At 38.9% G+C, this 18,907-nt stretch overlaps 1 protein-coding gene across 3 annotated transcripts in view; it reads left to right on the plus strand.

Moving 5' to 3' along the window:
* The window catches only part of STEAP2 (STEAP2 metalloreductase), a 40,121-nt gene extending 32,174 nt beyond the window's left edge, over positions 1-7,947 (plus strand). For all 3 annotated transcript variants that reach the window (XM_026681379.2, XM_087946197.1, XM_087946198.1), the window contains 4 exons: positions 1,011-1,532; positions 2,433-2,960; positions 3,349-3,513; positions 4,491-7,947. In XM_026681379.2, the coding sequence (XP_026537164.1) occupies positions 1,041-1,532; positions 2,433-2,960; positions 3,349-3,513; positions 4,491-4,775 (1,470 nt within the window). In that variant the 5' untranslated portion in view covers positions 1,011-1,040 and the 3' untranslated portion in view covers positions 4,776-7,947. The remainder of the gene's footprint in view (positions 1-1,010; positions 1,533-2,432; positions 2,961-3,348; positions 3,514-4,490) is intronic.
* The last annotated feature ends 10,960 nt before the right edge of the window (positions 7,948-18,907 follow it).

The raw sequence follows: 18,907 nt of genomic DNA on the forward strand, positions 1-18,907 counted from the left end.
CTGTTTTCTTTGAATTTGATAAACTAATTAAAAAATTGGGACTAAAATGTTTACTGCATTACTAGATAGCACCAGAAGCATCAATATAAAATGTAATTATCTATGGAAAGTCCTAGTTGGCTATTACAATAGCAGCAGTAACCATATTTTGCAATAGTATAGTTTTTATCAGTTACCATTTTTATTTCGCTTAAAACTTAACTTTAAAATGAAATAGAGAGAGAGCAACTAAATTCTTTATGTAACATATTTGTCAAGGTGAGGCCTACTTTGACAGACAAATATATTCCTGAGAAATCCCAGATTTCTCAAGAAAACTTAATTTTAATTGTAAAATTGTGCCACAAATGCTCTCTGGCGTTATTTTTGTTTTCCATAAACTAGGGTTGACATTTGTTGAATTCTTTTTTCTCTAGTGTTTTTACTCTGGGTTTATGGAGGGCTAGAATCAGCCTATTTTTTTCCTGCCTATTTTTACAAGGGTTAGAGAGATTTCCTTTACAGCTTGCAGGAGCAAAATTAGGACTTCAATCAGGGATGGGATTCAACTGGTGTTACTACAGGCTCGATGATTATGTTTTGCACTTCGCGTGCATGCACGCCTGACGTACGCTGTGCACACGTGTAAGAAACCTTTAAAAAACCCTCCTGGACAGCTGAAAAATGCTGCGTGCAGGTGTGCAGTGTTTGAAAAGCCACTTTTTTCCTGCTTTTTCTCAGCTGTGTTGCACAAAGCAGCTGAGATTTGAAAAACAGGAAATAAAGGACAGGTAAGAGCCCAGGCGGGCGGGTGGGCCAAACAGCAACAAACACAGAACCGGTTCGGTGTCTGCTGCTCTTCAAAGCTACCAGTTCTATAGATCCGGGCAGAACCGGTAGCATCTCACCCCTGACTTCAATGCTGCAGGTGTGTGTTACATCTCATTCTAAATTTTGTGTGTGTTGGTATAGGAAATTTGTTTCAATATATATCAGTGAAAAATTAAATGTATGTTTCTGTTTTCTTTTAGAAAATATCCTTATAACTTCTGTGCCCAGATATGGAATCAATTTCTACGATGGGAAGTCCTAAGGTCTTAAATGAAACTTTCTTACCAAATGGCAGAAATTACATCAAAGACACCAATAAGCTTACAATTGGCATAATTGGAAGTGGGGACTTCGCTAAATCCTTGACAACTAGGCTTATCAGGTGTGGGTTTCATGTGGTAATAGGAAGCAGAAACCCTAAATTTGTGGCGGAATTCTTTCCCCATGTTGTTGATGTCACTCACCATGAAGATGCTATTGCAAAAGCAGACATTATTTTTATCGCTATACGCAGAGAACACTATGCAGCTTTGTGGGACCTTAAGCCTCTACTTGTTGGTAAAATCCTTGTAGATGTCAGCAACAACATGAAAATTAACCAGTATCCAGAATCTAATGCGGAATACCTGGCATCCCTTTTTCCAGATTCCTTTGTTGTTAAAGGATTCAATGTTATTTCAGCATGGGCATTACAAGTAGGACCAAAAGATGCAAGCAGACAGGTAAGTTATGCACTTCAGCCTTTAAAACAGTGAAAGTATACATGAGAAACCCCTTGAAGCTTCTGCTACAAAATGCTGTAATTTTTCATATGAGACTACCTAAGAATGAAGTGAGATTATTTCTCATGTTTATGGTATAGCAGCTTCAGCATTCCATTTTATCATGAGGACAGAGAGTTTCAGATTGAGAGCCTCATTTGATATTTAATTGTTCTTCTATCCACAATCAAAAGTGGATAAGTCCAGAGCAAAATACTGTTGGACAACAAGCCTTCAATTTAAATAAAACTAAAATAAGTATAATTAATGTAACTAGAGTTTGAAAATAATTTAAAAGAAATGTTTTAGATCATGCATGAATGCAGCACATATACATTATAACGTTACGTAAGGTTTTTTTTTAATGTGCTTCCATAGCATTCTGAAAAAACATGTATCTGCTTTAAGAGCAACATTAAAGTTGTGTGGTTGTAATGATTTCATTCATTAAAGTAGCATTTGTGGATTTGTTTTCATAGTTGTGTAGAAGAAAGACACATATGTCTGAATGATACTTTTTTTTCCAATTATTTTAAATATTCACAGTAAACTGATCACATCCCATGTATTTAATAACTTGCCCTTAGTATCAATATTTGATGGAGCTCTATGGGATGTGTCTAAGATTTGGAGGAATTGTAAATGGCCTTGGGTAATACATTTTTCACCCTTGATTTATATAACATGAAATAAAGATAAAAATCAAATATAGATTAAATAATCACAAATGCCTTTTTAAATTGTGAGATGGATGTCTGCAAAGCTAAGTTAAAGATAATTACAGGAAATCTTATACTTGGAAATACATGCTCTAGTTTGACAATTTAGTCCATGTAGTGATTATTTGTTTGTTCGTTTTAGGTTTACATATGCAGTAACAGCATTCAAGCTCGACATCAGGTTATTGAACTTGCTCGTCAGCTCAGTTTTATTCCTATTGATTTGGGCACTTTATCATCTGCAAGGGAAATTGAAAATTTACCTCTTCAGTTGTTCACACTCTGGAAAGGACCAGTGATAGTGGCTGTTGGCCTAGCCACCTTCTTTTTCATATATTCCTTTATTAGAGATGTAATACATCCTTATGTGAGAAACCATCAGAGTGATTTTTATAAGATTCCCATTGAGATTGTGAACAAGACATTGCCAGTTGTTGCAATTACTTTATTATCTCTAGTATATTTATCAGGGCTCCTGGCAGCTGCTTATCAACTTTATTATGGTACTAAATACAAATTGTTTCCATCCTGGTTAGAGAACTGGCTGCAATGTAGAAAGCAGCTTGGATTACTTAGTTTTTTCTTTGCAACAGTTCATGTTGTTTACAGCCTTTGCTTGCCTATGAGGAGGTCAGAACGATATCTATTTTTAAATACAGCTTATCAACAGGTAAGGAAAATATCTTTTTTGGGTCAAGTAATTCAGAACACCGATATTGCTGTATGTATGATTAGTAATTTATGTTGATCATTGCCTAAACATTCCTTCCTTCATAAAAGAAATATTCAATTATGGTTTTTAAATATGTTAACATTTATACTATGTATAAAGTCACATAATTATGCAGTGATAAATAATAATATATAAAGTATTACTTATTTCTTTTTTTAAAATTGATTTAGCTTCAATAATGTTCACCCTCTTGTTTCCCTCTTTGCTCCCATTCATATTAGTTCACCAGGCACACTTTAAAACCCATCAGATCTTCCAGTTAGTTTTAACTAAGTTTCCATAAATGTCTTACAATTGTTAAAGATTCCATAATCTCTTTCTCCAGGTCCATGAAAATATTGAAAATTCCTGGAATGAGGAAGAAGTATGGCGAATTGAAATGTACGTCTCTTTTGGAATAATGAGCCTTGGGCTGCTTTCTTTGTTGGCTGTGACTTCCATTCCATCAGTAAACAGATCATTAAACTGGAGGGAATTCAGCTTTATTCAGGTGTGTACTAAACTGAAATACTAAATGTAATTAATCTAATCTAGTAAAAGACTTTAATAGCAATTCAATATTGAAAGGTTCAAGCTTGTGCGATCTGTAATATATTTTTCAAACTAGTGACACACAAGCAATGGTATCCTAAAAAATGGTTACTCTTTTTTAAAAAACTATGTTCATAACTATTATTCAAATAAGTAAACTCTGTTTCTGGTTCTGCTTTCTAACAGTAGAGCATATTTTATGTTCTGTACTAATAGTAAAAATTGGAAGGCCTTTCCAATGAGCAGTTGAATATTTAAGGGGTTTCCATTCATTTTTCACTGTCTTTCTGTTAATTGCAAAAGTTAATTGGGATAATCACACTAAAAATTACCCTGTTTCTCCAACAATACGGCCTCCCCCAATAGGAAGTCCCAGCATGTTTTATAGGCATGAAATGAAATCAAACCCCTCCCCCCAAATTAAGGCCTATATTAAAACATGCAAAATGGGGGGGAAATGGCGGGGGGCTTGCTGTTAGGAAGTACTTTTATTGCACACCCGGATATGGTGCTGCCTGCATTGACCCTGATACAAAGTGCCCCCCCAACACCGAGGTCAACATCCAAGCTGTCGCCACCCGCCTGCCCGAAGATGCAAGGGGGGGAATTAAATCATCCCCGAAAAGACGGCCTAGCCATTTTTTCGGGGCTCAAAAAAAAATAAGACCTGGCCTTATTATATGAGAAACACGGTATTATACCAATTTTCAGAATACTGAACTCTAGTTTTTATTGTATGTTCACAAGTCCTTTAGCTATGATCCGAATTAATTTTTATTCATCCTGTTTGCATACTAGAATATGTAAGAAACTAACCATTTATATCTATGTTTATAATAGTTTAAGTTTTTATAAATAACTTTTAATAGTTAGCTATATGTGCAAATCATGTCAGCATTTTAATTTGTATTTGTTTCTCATCTTCAAATCTCAAAGTCTACACTTGGATACGTCGCTCTTCTCATAAGTACTTTCCATGTATTAATTTATGGATGGAAAAGAGCCTTTGAAGAAGAATGTTACAGATTCTACACACCACCAAATTTTGTTCTTGCACTTGTCTTGCCTTGTGTGGTAATTCTGGGTAAGATAATTTTGCTTCTACCATGTATAAATAGGAAACTGAGAAAGATCAGAAGAGGATGGGAAAAAAGACAATTTATACAAGATGGAAATGGATCTGATCCATATCCCTCACCAGAAAGAATTACAGTCATGTGATCATACAATGAAAATATTACCATAATGCTTGTCTCTTTAAATGTCTGTATTTAATATTGTATAGGTTTTAGACTGAAATATCTCAGGCATTAAGGATATTATCAGAATATAAGCAATACAGGTGAAGGCAGACATTGCATTTTCAGCATAATAGATAACAACTAGTTGATTTTGAAGGATTTGGTTTGTGGGAAGCTTAAGCCACTCTTGTCATTCCAAGACTACAGATTTAAACAAATATAACAGATAACAAGTTCCAGTGAATTCAGAAAACTTTAATCAGAATAAATCTCTTTTGGATGGATTTGTTTGCAACCTATTAGTTGTAGCTTCAATTAGCATACAAGACTCAATAAAGGGGCTTCAGAGCCACAACCACACCCATACAATCCTCTAGTCTAAAAGTTGTCAGCAAGTTGGAATTACTGCTCAGATTTTTAATACTATTAATGACAATTCGTTTTAAATTAAATGTAAACCGTTTTTATTTATTAGCTTACAAGTGTGACTCAGCAATTAAAACAAACAGTAAAAAGATAAACAAAACCGCATACAGCTATTCTGAAACCATTATTATAAATTCCATAAAACATACATCATAGCTGGTAAATATAAATTGAATATCCATTTAATACTGCCATTGCCAATGCTAACCACTACTGCAGACCTCCAGGAACAATGGCACAGCTAAATCTTCAGGTCCTTCCTAAAGGCCAGAAGGATAATTACCAATTCTTTATTCTGATCCTGCCTATTCATTGGGTGTGGTCTGTCATAAAGGCCAAATTTCTTTCTTGGTTCAAAGTAACTTTAGAGCTATTTTAGATTTCAGCGCTTAAAAAGATAAATCTACTATAGCAATTTTTACCTAATTGCTTTTCTACTTTTGGGCTTGCATTCTTAATGCTCTGATTATTATTATTATTAGATGAGATACATTTGACATCATTCTCTGATATCATTGGGCAGCTGATATTACTGTTAGCCTTTAGACTCCCTGAAGCATTTCTTCCCTTGATCCAGAATTCTCTGCAGTCAAAAATGCAGCTGAATCTAACCATTATTTAAATTTCACATAGTACTCAAACCAAATATACTAGGAAATTATGGAAAATTAAAAAAAAATCAAGCAGTGCAACTGGGCTGCAGCACTGCCCCTGGATCCAGATAAGGCCATTCAAGGCCATGTTTTTCACTTAAAGGGAAAACAAACATGTAGTCACCTGCTAAAATGAGACATATAAAAGTATGCAATATGATAATACTTCTACTTTTAATCTGGGAATTTCTTTGTTTAAAAACTGAGAAGTATATTTAAAAGTTTTTATAGAAAGCCATTATAAGAAAGCCATTGTAGTGTTAGTATTTGTAACTGTGTTATACTTAAAAGTTATTAATTTCTTTTAAATGTTAAAAAAACTCCTAAGCATAACTACTGGTCCATAAAGGAAATGCATAGTTGAACAAAAGCTTTTTTTAAGATTCAATCAAAAAAGTGACAATTGTTGAATTCTCCAAGACTGTTCAGCAAGCAACATATACCATATAGGGCAGGGAAGTCAAACTCACATTGTCACGGTGGCATCAGGTGACATATTGGAATTTTTTTCCCCATTTGCTAAACCAGGCGTGGGCATGATCGGCACATGACACATCCAGCCCCCGCAGGCCAAGAGTTTGACAGTCCTGATATAGGGGATTGAAGCAGATACTTTAAAAAAAAAAAGTCAGGTGCTTTTGTGTTAGGTGTCTCTCTCCCCCATAAAAAGGATAGCTTGAGAGTCAGTAAACTCTATTTGGATGGATTCTTGGGAGTGAATGAGGTAATGAAGCATCTGCAAGAAAAATGCAACCTCAGACAGCACCAAATACCTAACACTCTAAACCTGACCTACACTGTGTTTTATGCAAAGAATAGCAGCCATTAATTTGTTTCTGACTGCTAATATGCTTCATCCACAGCTTCCATCTTAGATTGATATAATTACAGACATCTGATCTTGTTTTTGGACTTTTTCACATTCCCTTTATTGTCTTATTTTAGGATTTTGTTAGAATTCTGAGAAAATTTGGTAAGCTTAAACAATGTTACACAATATTTTGAATGGTACCTAGCTATATTTTTGATATCTAAATTAGCCAGTGGATTGCAATTAGCAGGCAGAATGAAACAACTATGTGTGAAGCATCTAAACTAAATATAATCATAGCTGTTTAAACAATAACTCTTTCAATTATAAATATAGCAGGAAAAATATGTAAATGTAAAATCAATCATCCAGGCCAAAAGCATGTAAAAAGGTCAAATCATGGCAACTAGACCAAAGTTTATTAAATTTAATAAACTTGATAATTTGTTCAGTTTAATAAACTTTGGACTAGTTGCCATGATTTAGCCTTCTTACGTAGGAGGACCAAGTTAGACTTTTGAGGCAGCCAGAAATATATTGTATACTATGAGGAATTTGATAATTTATCAGATTATCAAATATAATCCATATTCTCCATACATACACACAGAGACATAAAATTTCGCTCAGAACAATATAACTGAACTATAACAATTTTACTTTACTGAAGGATTTAACAACTGTTATAGACAGTTAACAATTAATAGTAAGGATACTATGAATGTGGAACATCTGATTGAAAGTACAAGCTCTAAAAAAATTAATCAAATAGGGCAGATCTAAAGCTTTCTTTACCTCAATATAACATTAAATATTCCAAAGTCTAATACTTATTCTCTTGATATATAGATGCAGGTCACTAGAATTCTGCAGCAATCATATTTCCATAACATACATCTTGATTCTGATACAGTGATACATATAGTAGATGGAAAAGTACCAATGATCTTGCCTTAACTTTCAATAGTCATAGGCAATACCTCCTGGCATTCACTTATCTCCATACTGAGTAAAACTTTTGAGTAAAATGAAGTATTCAAGTATAGCATTTGATTATCTTTATATAATTTAAAAGACTATATTTGGTTGGAATATACTAAGATATTGTTGGCTACTTGTAATATTTCCTATAATATTAATAGTATATTTTAAATATGCTTTATTGTGCTTTATTAAATGCTATTTATGGTGTTTTCATAACAACACATTCAGTTTCTACAATGAATCTGTTAAAACCAAATTAACATGAATTGATTAATATTAATTCCATTTTTGAAGCTTCAGTTGTAAATTTTTAAAACTTTCAGTATCAGAATCATAATCGTTATTCTGTTCTTTGCTAATATGTTCCTTACTTCACCAGTTACGTGTGTTCTACTACCGATATTGCCATTTAAAGTCAGTGAAGATTCTCAACACATACAGACAAAATAAATGTTATTTGTTATGTGCTTTAAAAAATCTGAAGCAGCCTTCTGTAGATTTATGGTATATCATCTGTGCAAATATTTTTCTAGGGAGAAAACTAAGTAACATTCAGTTGAACCACAAAAAGTGGGACCTGCACCTATGGAAAAACGCTAGGAAAGAGGGGGAATGTAATATAGACTATTGAGAACCTTTTACCAGAATTGCAGTATTGCTGGCCATGAATTATGACTAAATAATGTATATGTCATTTGTTCTCATTCTTTCTTAAATGATACCAGAATACCAGATGTATGTGAAAAATGTATTCACTATTCACTATCACTTTATATATTACCGTGTATACTCGAGTATAAGCCGAGTTTTCAGCACATTTTTGTGCTGAAAAAAACCTCCTCGGCTTATACTCGAGTGAAATTCCCCTCTGAAAAAAAATGGTGTGGAGCTCCGGAGCTGGGCAGCCGCTTCCCTGTTTCCATGTTTCCTTTGCAACTTGTAAGCATGGGAGTAATCGGAAGCAGAAAAGTTCTTGCATGAGGATATATTGTTTTTTCTTTTTTTAACTGTTTTTGGGGGGAAAGACCCACCATCATGTGAGAATGCTCAGACACGAAATCTATCCGCCCGAAAATAAGTGTGTGTGTGTGGGGGATTTTAACAGAGGGAAGACGTGGGAGAAGGCAAAAGCGACGGAAGATCCTTCAGGGGAAACTGAGGGGAGACTCACCCTTGGTCCAGATGAGCCCCTCCCCACCCTAAGGAAGCAGAGGCAGCCAGCAAGGGCAGGCAAGCCCCACTTCGCGGACTCCGTCCTCGCTCCCACCCACCCACCCACCCAAAGCCACGAAGTCCCCAATCGCGCAGCCCAGAATCGCCCTCCCTCAGGGGGCAGCAACGCCCGGCATTTCCCGAGGCGAAGCTCCGCCGTGCAATGAAAGCGTCCTGGCTCTAGGCTCACGGGCTCAGAAAACAACGCGAGCCGAGGTGGCTTCGGCTCCGGCAAGCGTTTCCTCAGCCCCAGCTGCTTTCAGTCCGCTCGGGAGGAGGAGGTGGTGGTGGCGGCTCGCGTTGTTCTCTGAGGTCTAGGCTCGCGGGCTCAGAAAACAACGCAAGCCACCACCACCACCTCCTCCTCCTCCTCCCGAGCGGAATGAAAGCAGCTGGGGCTGAGGAAACGAAGCCAAGCGGAGCCAGCCACCTCGCTCGCGGTGTTTTCTGAGCCCGCGAGCCTAGAGCCAGGGCGCTTTCATGCACGGCGGAGCTTCTGTCTCGGAAATGCCGGGCGCGTTGCTGCCCCTGAGGGGAGGGCGATTCTGGGCTGCGAATTGGGGACTTCGTGGCTTTGAGTGGGTGGGTGGGTGGGAGCGAGGACGTTGACTTTAAGCGCTGCCGACCGAGTGTTTCACAAATACCAGTGGGACCTCCGTCCACCACCACCCCTCCCTCTTTTGCCTCCTTCCTTCTGATCAGTCAGGTTTTCCCAGTATTTGCTCACAGCTGCATTTTCTCTTCTGCCGTGCCAGGCATTGAAGCGGGATTTCTGATTCCCCTTACACGCGCGTGGATATGCCGTGGGCGTTTTCTTCAAACGCCCCACGGGCAGAGAACACTGACTTTCATGATAGTGAGATCGTTTCCCAAATTAATTGATTCACTAACCCAAAAGAAGAAGATGATGATGACAGTGGGAGGCAGGAGTCACTCTCCCTTGCAAGAAAAAAGCAAGAGCCATTCTTAACCCCGGGATTTTGCATTTGCAAGGTGCAAAGCGGCAGCGGCGGATCGCGCGTGCTGGAAAGGGCTTGACTGTATTCCGGAGAGAGAGAGAGAGAGATCATAAGAACGGCTCTTGCTTTTTTCTTGCAAGGGAGAGAGTGACTCCTGCCTCCCACTGTCATCATCATCTTCTTCTTTTGGGTTAGTGAATCAATTAAACCTTTCATGATAGTGAGATCGTTTCCCAAATTTCCCTTAAATCAGGGAAGAAATCAGAAACAAAACTTTGGACTGAGAATAAGCCTGTTCCTATGATGCCATTTTTGTTCACTGCAGTGTGAAAAGTGTGAAAAAACACACTTCTTTTTCTTCACCTTCTTGTTCCCTATTTACTGGTCTCTTTCAAAGAGGAAATTGTGAACATTAAACTTATTCTCAACTGTCCTAGTGAAAGTTTTAATTAGATAATAATTCCCTCCCGGTGGCATTTTTTAATGCCAAGAGTGAATGAAGTTAACTTGCAATTGAGTATGCCATGTTAATTCATGCCATCTTGACACTAATGAAAGCAACATGCCTTTTTAGTTATATTTCATAGAAGTATCTATTTTTCATAGAGGTATCTATTTTTATTTTTGAAATTTACCAGTAGTTGCTGCATTTCCCACCCTAGGCTTATACTCGAGTCAATAAGTTTTCCCAGTTTTTTGTGGTAAAATTAGGTGCCTCGGCTTATATTCGGGTCGGCTTATACTTGAGTATATACGGTATGTTAGAGTCCTCAGAGAGTAGAACATATAAAATTATGCTGAGTTATTTTCATATTTTACATTATATTAGCAGTATTTAAATTCTTTTTGTAACAATTATTGCATAGTAGATAATAAAATGTTTAAATAATTTTTCTATCTTTAAAAACTAGTATTTGTTTACTAGTATTTATATGGCCAGCAAGAATAAAGAACACCATTTATCTTGCTATTATATCTAGAGTGGAAGTTCATACAGATTAGAGATAGGATTGCTTAATTTGCTTTCTTCTGTTTTTAATAAAGCATAACTAAATTCCCTAAAGCAGCAACATATTTTTTTTAGGTTTGAGTAATTGCTGTGCTCACATGATACTTAAGCACTTTTGGATAGTTGTTAATGGGTGCACAGCCATAACTATTAGACTGGTATAGTTACTATGTTGTAGGAATTAAATAGGAAACAGTTATTAACATAATTTTATGTGAAACAAGAAAGGGCTAAACTATTATAAACTAATTCGATTTTTATATTCAGACTAATTTTGACTATATTAACAGTTAAAACTCTAAAAAATTGACGTGAAAAAAATGATCCTAAAAAGTTAAACAATTTAAAGGGAAATATGTAAATTCTTGTATTTATCAGCCATTTCTTTCATGATTTTGTTTTTGCTTAGCCATGACTGACTTCTTTTTTTTATAAAAAGTTTTTCTTTATTAAACAAATACAAGCAAATTTTACATTAAAAAGGTTGAACGTGGTACAGTTTTCCTAACATCAACATTGGCCATGACTGACTTCTTGTATATGCTATACGCTAAATTTTAGGTGGTTGTTTCAAGACCTCTTAAATTTCATCGTATTTAGAATATTAGATGTTAAAATATTTTTCTGTCAATAGTTGTGCCATAGCTGGCTTGGATCTAGACAACCTATTATCAGCAGGTCAGTTCTTAAGAGTATGACTAAATCTGAGATAAGCTCAAACATCCTTATTTCATCCTCAAACATCACAGCTTTCTTGCATTTTCCTTAAATATTTTTTTAAAAAAATTAGAAATATGGTGAAAAAGTTGCTGAAACCTACAGAAACGTAAGTAAACTATCACCAGAAAGTTCAAACAATTATCATCCTAGTTTTTAAATGACCTAAAACTATACTCATAAATTTAGATTTTTTCTAATATGATCCACCAAATACAGTACTTTTTATTTTGTTTCTTTCTCTTCTAACTGTGAGTGGAGGAGCTAAACATGAGTAAATCCTCAACATAATGCAAAGTACATGTAATAACTATTAATGCTGCCTCATTGTTGATCACTATGTAATATTAGATATCTATAGTTATTAACAGACATAACAGAAATTTTTCAGGCTGCATCAGATTGAAATGAAGGTAAACGTTTCTACTGTCCCAAATCCATTAAGCATTGATAGCTATAGCAAATTTAAATAAACCAATAAAATTCACAATGAAGGAGATTCTATCCATGTAATTTCCAACAAAATTTATTAGTAAATTGTTGATCCCTTGTTCCCCAATAAGTACTGTATATTCCATTGAATCAAGTAAGGCTGTTTTCTAAATAAATATATTTGGAATCAGATTGACTATATTCTGTGAGCAGTTTTTCTATTATCAGATTCCCACAAGGGAATTTATCATTAAATGCCCCAAGAAATATACTTATGCTACAAATGCTACTGCAAGTCCAGGATCTTTGATTTGCACTTAGTTGCAAATGTTCTGAAAATATGTTAATGCTATATCACAAAATATTTTAAGTAAAGTGTTCTTACAAAATTAAAAGCAGTTATTTTTCATATTAAAGAGAGATTAATTTATTTTAAATATAATACCAAATAATAAACTTGTATTTTTAGATAAAACAGCCACATTGAAATGTTAAATAGACTGCAGTTTTCAATCCACAAATGTACATTGCTTTTCGTATGTACATGCCTTAAAAACATACAAAGTAATAGGATTGCAATCCAATTTATACAGTTCAAATTCAAATATAGTTCAAAGCAAGTCAGTAGTATGATTCTAAGTTAACCAAAGTGTTCCTAGAATTAATACTTTTTCTAGAGACTCAAATTTAATTGCCAGAATGTACATAAGTTATGCTAGTTATTAGAAACTGGTCCTGCTCCAAGATTATTTACCACAGTGTGTTTGACTAAGAATGAGTATTTGCTTAACAAAATAACAGAGTTGGAAGATACCTTAGAGGTCTTCTAATCCAACTCCCTGCTCAAGAGGAAACTCGATACTGTTTCAGACAAACGGTTGTCCAGTTTCTTCTTAATCTCTCTTAATTTCTTCTTACATATTTCTTACTTTCTCTGTGCTCGTTTTTCTTATATTATGCGCTATTATAACAATTCCCAGAGCTTGGTAAACTAATTTTGATTGTATCTCAATTATATTATAACCATTACCTTATTATATTGTGAAGCTATGATTTTGTGGCTAAACAACAATTTATTATAGCTTGTAAATTAGACTATAGTCTTTTTTTTCCCGTTTGCATCTGACAGAAATGTGTGGAAATATTCCATTATGCTGTATGAAATGCAGGGAAGTAAATAATCAATTTAATATTCATACGTTGCAGTATATTGGTCTAAGGCAGTGTTGGCTAACCTTTTTGTTGTCACGTGCCGAAAGTGCACGCACATACATGTGCCTGCACCCATAATGCATGCCCAACACCCAACCCCTGCGTATGCACACATGACCCCAACGCTCCCCTGAAGATGCATGTGTGACCCACACACTCCCACTGTCCCCTGCACATACGTGCACGACCCCCTGCTCTCCCCTCACCCCTGCACAAGAACCCCATGCTCCTCCTGCCCTCTGCGCATACAAACCCCCATGCTCCCTCGCCCCCTGCACATGTGCATGCGTCTCCCGCAAGCGCCCCACCCCCACATGCATGCATGGCAGATACCCGACAATCAGCTGGCTGGTGGGAGGCACATGCGTATGCGCAGTAGAATGGAGGTGGGGTGACAGCTCACGTGCCCGCAGAGATGGCTCTGCGTGCCACTGCACTCATGCCATAGGTTCACCATGACAGGTCTAAGATCATTATTAAGCCAGGCCATTTTATACACACACACACATACACACAAACACACACACACACACCAGTCATTACCCAATATTTTCAATGAAACTAATATTATTGCCATATATTTTGAATTGAGTAAAAGCCATATAATAAATATAAATTGTTTATATACTTTTAGTAAACTTCAAATATTTTCGATTTCTAAAAAAATAACTTTATTTCTCATTACAATGCATTATAATATTCTACCAGCTTATTGTATGTGTGATATTCAAAATAAAATTTATATGCATAATATAATCTGTATAACTGAACTTTAATTTTTCATAGCTATAAATGGTTTCATTCTGTGTTTAAACTGTGTGTCTTGATTAATGTTACTCAGCTCTTTTAATTTTGACTGTTACTTGTTTACTGCATCTATAGAGTACAGTAGAGCTGAATTTATGTCAGATAAGTTGTTTTGTGATTCTACTGTATTTTATTTAATATTGTCTATTTGACTGTACCAGTATAAATTCTGAAATGTTTGGGGTTCTTTGTGTGCCCATTCTTGAACAAATGTGTGATGTTACAATCATAATAAACTTCCTTTGTGAAACACATTTTACATGTTCAATGTGCATTTGTAATTATTTACTATGGATTATATTATGCTCAATCCAATAATATTGGAAGTAGTTTAATGCAACAAAAATGCAACATGAAAATAAAATGTATCAATGAAACACAGCAACAGCTAAGAAATAGCTGCTCATCAATTTATAGCAGAAAAGTTCCTATCCAGTGGTGGGATTCAAAGTTTTACCACTGGTTCAGTGGGCGTGGTTTGGTGGGTGTGCCTTGCATGCATGCACTTTGCGAATGCACGTGCCAAACACGCACTTTGTGGAGACACAGAGGCATTTGCATATGCAGAGGCGGTCCAACTCATCTGCAAGCCTGCACTCTGTCACTTCAGCAGCTGTCGCCTGACACCCTGCTGTGCTGCGCAAAGCAGCTGTGCTTCAATAGCAGAAGATAAAGGTGAGTATGGGAGCCCAGGCAGGCGGTGGGCCCAACAGCAGAGCGGCGGAGAGAACCAGTTCAGTCTCTGCTGCTCATTGCCGCTACCGGCTCTGCAGAATCGGGCCAAACCAGTAGAATACCACTACTGTTCGTATCATTTTTCTGTTCTAAATCTCTCCATTCTTAAGAATAACAATATCTTCTGAGTTTGGCAATTTTTACAGGATTAGCTAGACATTATGGGGTAAAAGTGTAAAATTTTTGAATGACATATGGCTGTGGATATAAAACACAAATGTTCAGAGACCTAGGATACAATAGGTCATGAAAGGAATTCTTGAATCCATCCTAAGCTTTTTGTATCCTCTAAAGCAGTGGTTCCCAAAGTGGGCGGTACCACCCCCTGGGGGCGGTGGGATGCCTTAGGGGGGCGCTAAGAGGCAAGAGGGCCGGCAGGGGGGCGCTAAGAGGCAGCACGGGGGCATTCGAGGCCCTGCAGGGTCATCCCATTGACTGTTGCACCGCTCTGGAGCCGGCGCTTCGAATGCAGCAGCTCTGATGCGCTGCACTGTAATGGGCTCCAGGAGGAGGGGATGGAGTAAGGTGCACTAAATTTGAGTGTGCTGCACAGGTGCTGCAAGAGCAGCGAACAGCCATGGAGCCGGCTGTGGTGGGGCCTGGAGAGTGCGCACGAGAGGAGGAGAGGGAGGGAGGAAGCCTCCGCCACGGCTTGCGCTCATTCCTCAGCCAACCTGGATTTCCAAAAACTCGCCAAGAAGAAAGAAAAGAAGCTTCTCACTCTCGGAAAGTCCTGCGTGCTCTACTTGGGGCTCTTTGTTATCCTTTTTTCTTCCTTCCTTTTGGAAATCCGGGCTAGCTGAGGAACGAGTGGAAGCCGTGGTGGAGTTCTTCAGCCAGCCCAGATTTCCAAAAGGAAGAAAGAAAAGGAGACAGCGAAGAGCCCCAGGGAGAGCACGCAGGGCTTTCCAAGAGAGAAAGAGAGAGAGAAAGAGAGAGAGAGTCGGCTCAATTCAACTTTGTCTGCTCCCCTCTCTCTATGCCCAGTTTTACAAAGATTTAGCAGCATCTAAGGCAGCAACCTCGTAGCACTGTGAGGTAACAGCCTGACTGTCACTCCTTTTGAAATGCAAGGTTTATTTTTGTATCTTTCCAGAGACAAAGAACGTGGCCAAATTTCCTTACAGTTATTCCCTGGGTGTGGGAGTTGGGAAGGGGGGTGGGAGTGGGGAGAAGGAGGGAGGAAGAGGCATAGAGAGAGAAAGAGAGAGGAGAAAGAGAAGGAGAGGGAGAGAGAAAGAGATTAGGGAGGAGGAAAGGAGGAAGAGGGAGATAGAGGGAGAAAGACGGGAGAGGGAGGGAGGAGAGAGAGAGAGCAACCTGTTCCCCATAGAAAACACAGAAAACCACAAAACCTTGGGGGGGGGGGTCATGTGCCTCAGTGGGAGTGACATTGAGTTGCCATGCCCACCCATGTCTTGGGGCTCCCGGTGTTGTTTTCTATGGGAAACAGGTCCAAATGGCTCTTTGAGTGTTTAAGGTTGCAGACCCCTGACCTAGGGGGAGGCAGAGGAAGGGGGGCTTTGACCACGTCCAATATCCAGGATCCTGCTCAGCCAAGCCCGCCCCTCTTTGTAGTTGCCCTGCCTGACAGCAAGTTCACAGGCTGCCCCTCCCGCCAGGGATCGGCCTCCCAAGATGTCCCCGCCTCGGGGCACTCACATCGTATAGGGCGGTGCAGTTCCCTCCTTCCTGGAACCGGGCAAGGTTGAGGAAGCCCAGGGCAGGCAGCTTTGTTCTACTTTCGCAATGTGCCGCCGCTGCGTTCAATGCGCCAGCTCCGCAAGCAAACCCCATTGAGCCCCTTGCACCTCTCCGGTGCAACAGCCAATGGGGTGAACCTGCGGTGCCAGCACCTCAAACACCCCCCTGCTGCCGCTTAGCGCCCCCAAGGGGGATGGCAGAGGGGCGCTAAAAGGTGGCAGGGGAGCGTTCGAGGCACCGGCACTGCAGGCTCACCCCATGACTGTTGCACTGCTCTGGAGCCAGCGCTTCGAATGTGGTGACGGCGGGTTTGCTTTACTTTCCCAAAGTGCCGCTGCTTTCGCGTTCTGTCTGCCTACCTGCCTGCTGCCTGTCTGTCTACCTACCTACCTACCAATATCTATCTATCTACCTACCTACCTACCTACCTACCTATCCATACATCCATCCAAAAAGTCTGTCTGTCTTCCTGTTTGCTTGTCTGCCTGCCTGCCTACCTACCTACCTACCCACCTACCTATCTATCTACCAATATATCTACCTACCTACCTACCTGCCTCTCTCTGTGTGTCTCTCTCTCTATCCATCCATCCATGTTCGAAGCGCTGGCCCCGCAGGCACATTGGGAAAGTAGAGCAAAGCCAGTCTGGGAGGGAGGGAGGGAGAGAGAGAGAGAGAGAGAGAGAGAGAGAGAGAGAGAGCTGATGCATTAGATTGAAATGAGGCCTAGTTTAGACTGAGGCCCTTTTCCACATTGAAACATCTTTGCCAGCACATTGAAACATCTTTGGCTTCTATTAAAGGTTTTGTGGACGAAACATGGTCAAGACTATTATGGAGCTCTCACATTTTGTTGAGGCTTTAAACAGGATCCATTGGACCAGATCTCCACCCTAAAAATTACCTTTCCCCGATGTTTTAAAGTGCAAGGCAAAACCAAAATATACTGGTAAATTACGAGAACACACACACTCCCTTCTAACCCTGCTGGAGCAGGTGATTGGACTAGAATAGATATCTCATTATCTTCCTCCTTCCTCTCTCCCTCCTTTATTTCTTTTTCTTTCTGTCCCTTCCTTCCATCCCCCCTCTTTCTTCATCTGTCCCTTTTTCTTTCTTTCCCTTTTCTCTTTCTTTTCTTCTTCTCTCTCTCTTTCTTTTCTCTCTCTCTTTCCCTCTCTCAGGCTCACCCCATTGACTTGGTGCACTGCTTCGCTCGGACTTGCTTGGGCAGGTCCCTCTGGTGCAGCGGGCTCAATGGGGTGGAGCTACGGGGCTGGCACCTAAAACATGGCAGTGGTGGCACGTTTGAAAAGTCGAGCAAAGCCAGAGGTCAGTAATTTTTGCTGCAAAGAATCACAAAAGCTTCTGGGTTGTGCAAAAGAAGGGACACACATGTCAATGCACAAGAATCGGCAAAACATCTCTAATTAGATTTTATTCACTACTAGAATCTAATCAGAGATGCTTTGCCAATTCTAATGACCTGCTCCAGCAGGGTTAGAAGGGAGAGAGTGTGTATGTGTGTGCATGGCTGTCAAAACTCCAGAAACAGGTCAAGTAGCTCTGGGGAGGCCAGTCATAAATTACAACACTTGCTAAACAACCGGCCATTAAGTGAGGACTACTTGTATTTGGTTTGTGAGTCACCTGGCTACGCCCACCCAATCACATGACCACCAAACCACACCTATCTGGTCATGTGACCAGCAAGCCACGCCCAGACAGCAAGCTATACCAGCAAGTCATATGACCAGCAAGCCACGCCCACCCAGTCACGTGACCAGCAAGCCACATCCTCAAATTGGGCCACACCCACAAAATTTAAATCCCACCCTTGGGTGGGGGACACCAAGGATGAGTTTGTAGCACAAAGTGGGCATTGGACTGAAAAAGTTTGGGAACCACTGCTCTAAAGTTACAACATGGTCAAGGGAGAGGTACAAATAGGAAATTCCTAATGCTGCTCACAAAGGTGAATGACCTCAGTAGATTAATGAATAATCATTACTCAATTACAATTCAGGCTACAATGCTGATTACCAATAAAAGCTGAAGAAATATGTCTGATGCATCTTTTCTGCTCCACTGAAGGTTGTTTCAGAGAGTTCTCACAGACAGTTGATTTCTCTTTTGTCACTCAGTCTATCAGAGATTTTATAGTGCATAAGATTTGCATGATTGAATGAAAATGAAATAAATATGCTAGTTATGCTTTTAAAATCCACCAGTACTCCCCTGCTTATTTTTATATGATACTTTCTCCCCTTTTTGATTTATTGTGTTTATATTGTGTACTGTGCAGAGTCGCAGTCTGAGTTAGGTGAAAATAAATAAAGCCAAAATGACAAAGTATGGATTCACATTGCAAATCCCACCATTTCATACCTGCATTGCAATGCTGCACAGAAGTAGGGATAGAAGCTGTAGCCCCTTATACACATTTATAGC

This window comes from Notechis scutatus, chromosome Z (genome assembly GCF_049901735.1).
Source record: "Notechis scutatus isolate UNSWTSFEM ecotype Mainland chromosome Z, rNotScu1.2, whole genome shotgun sequence".
Classification (NCBI taxonomy): Eukaryota; Metazoa; Chordata; class Lepidosauria; order Squamata; family Elapidae; genus Notechis; species Notechis scutatus.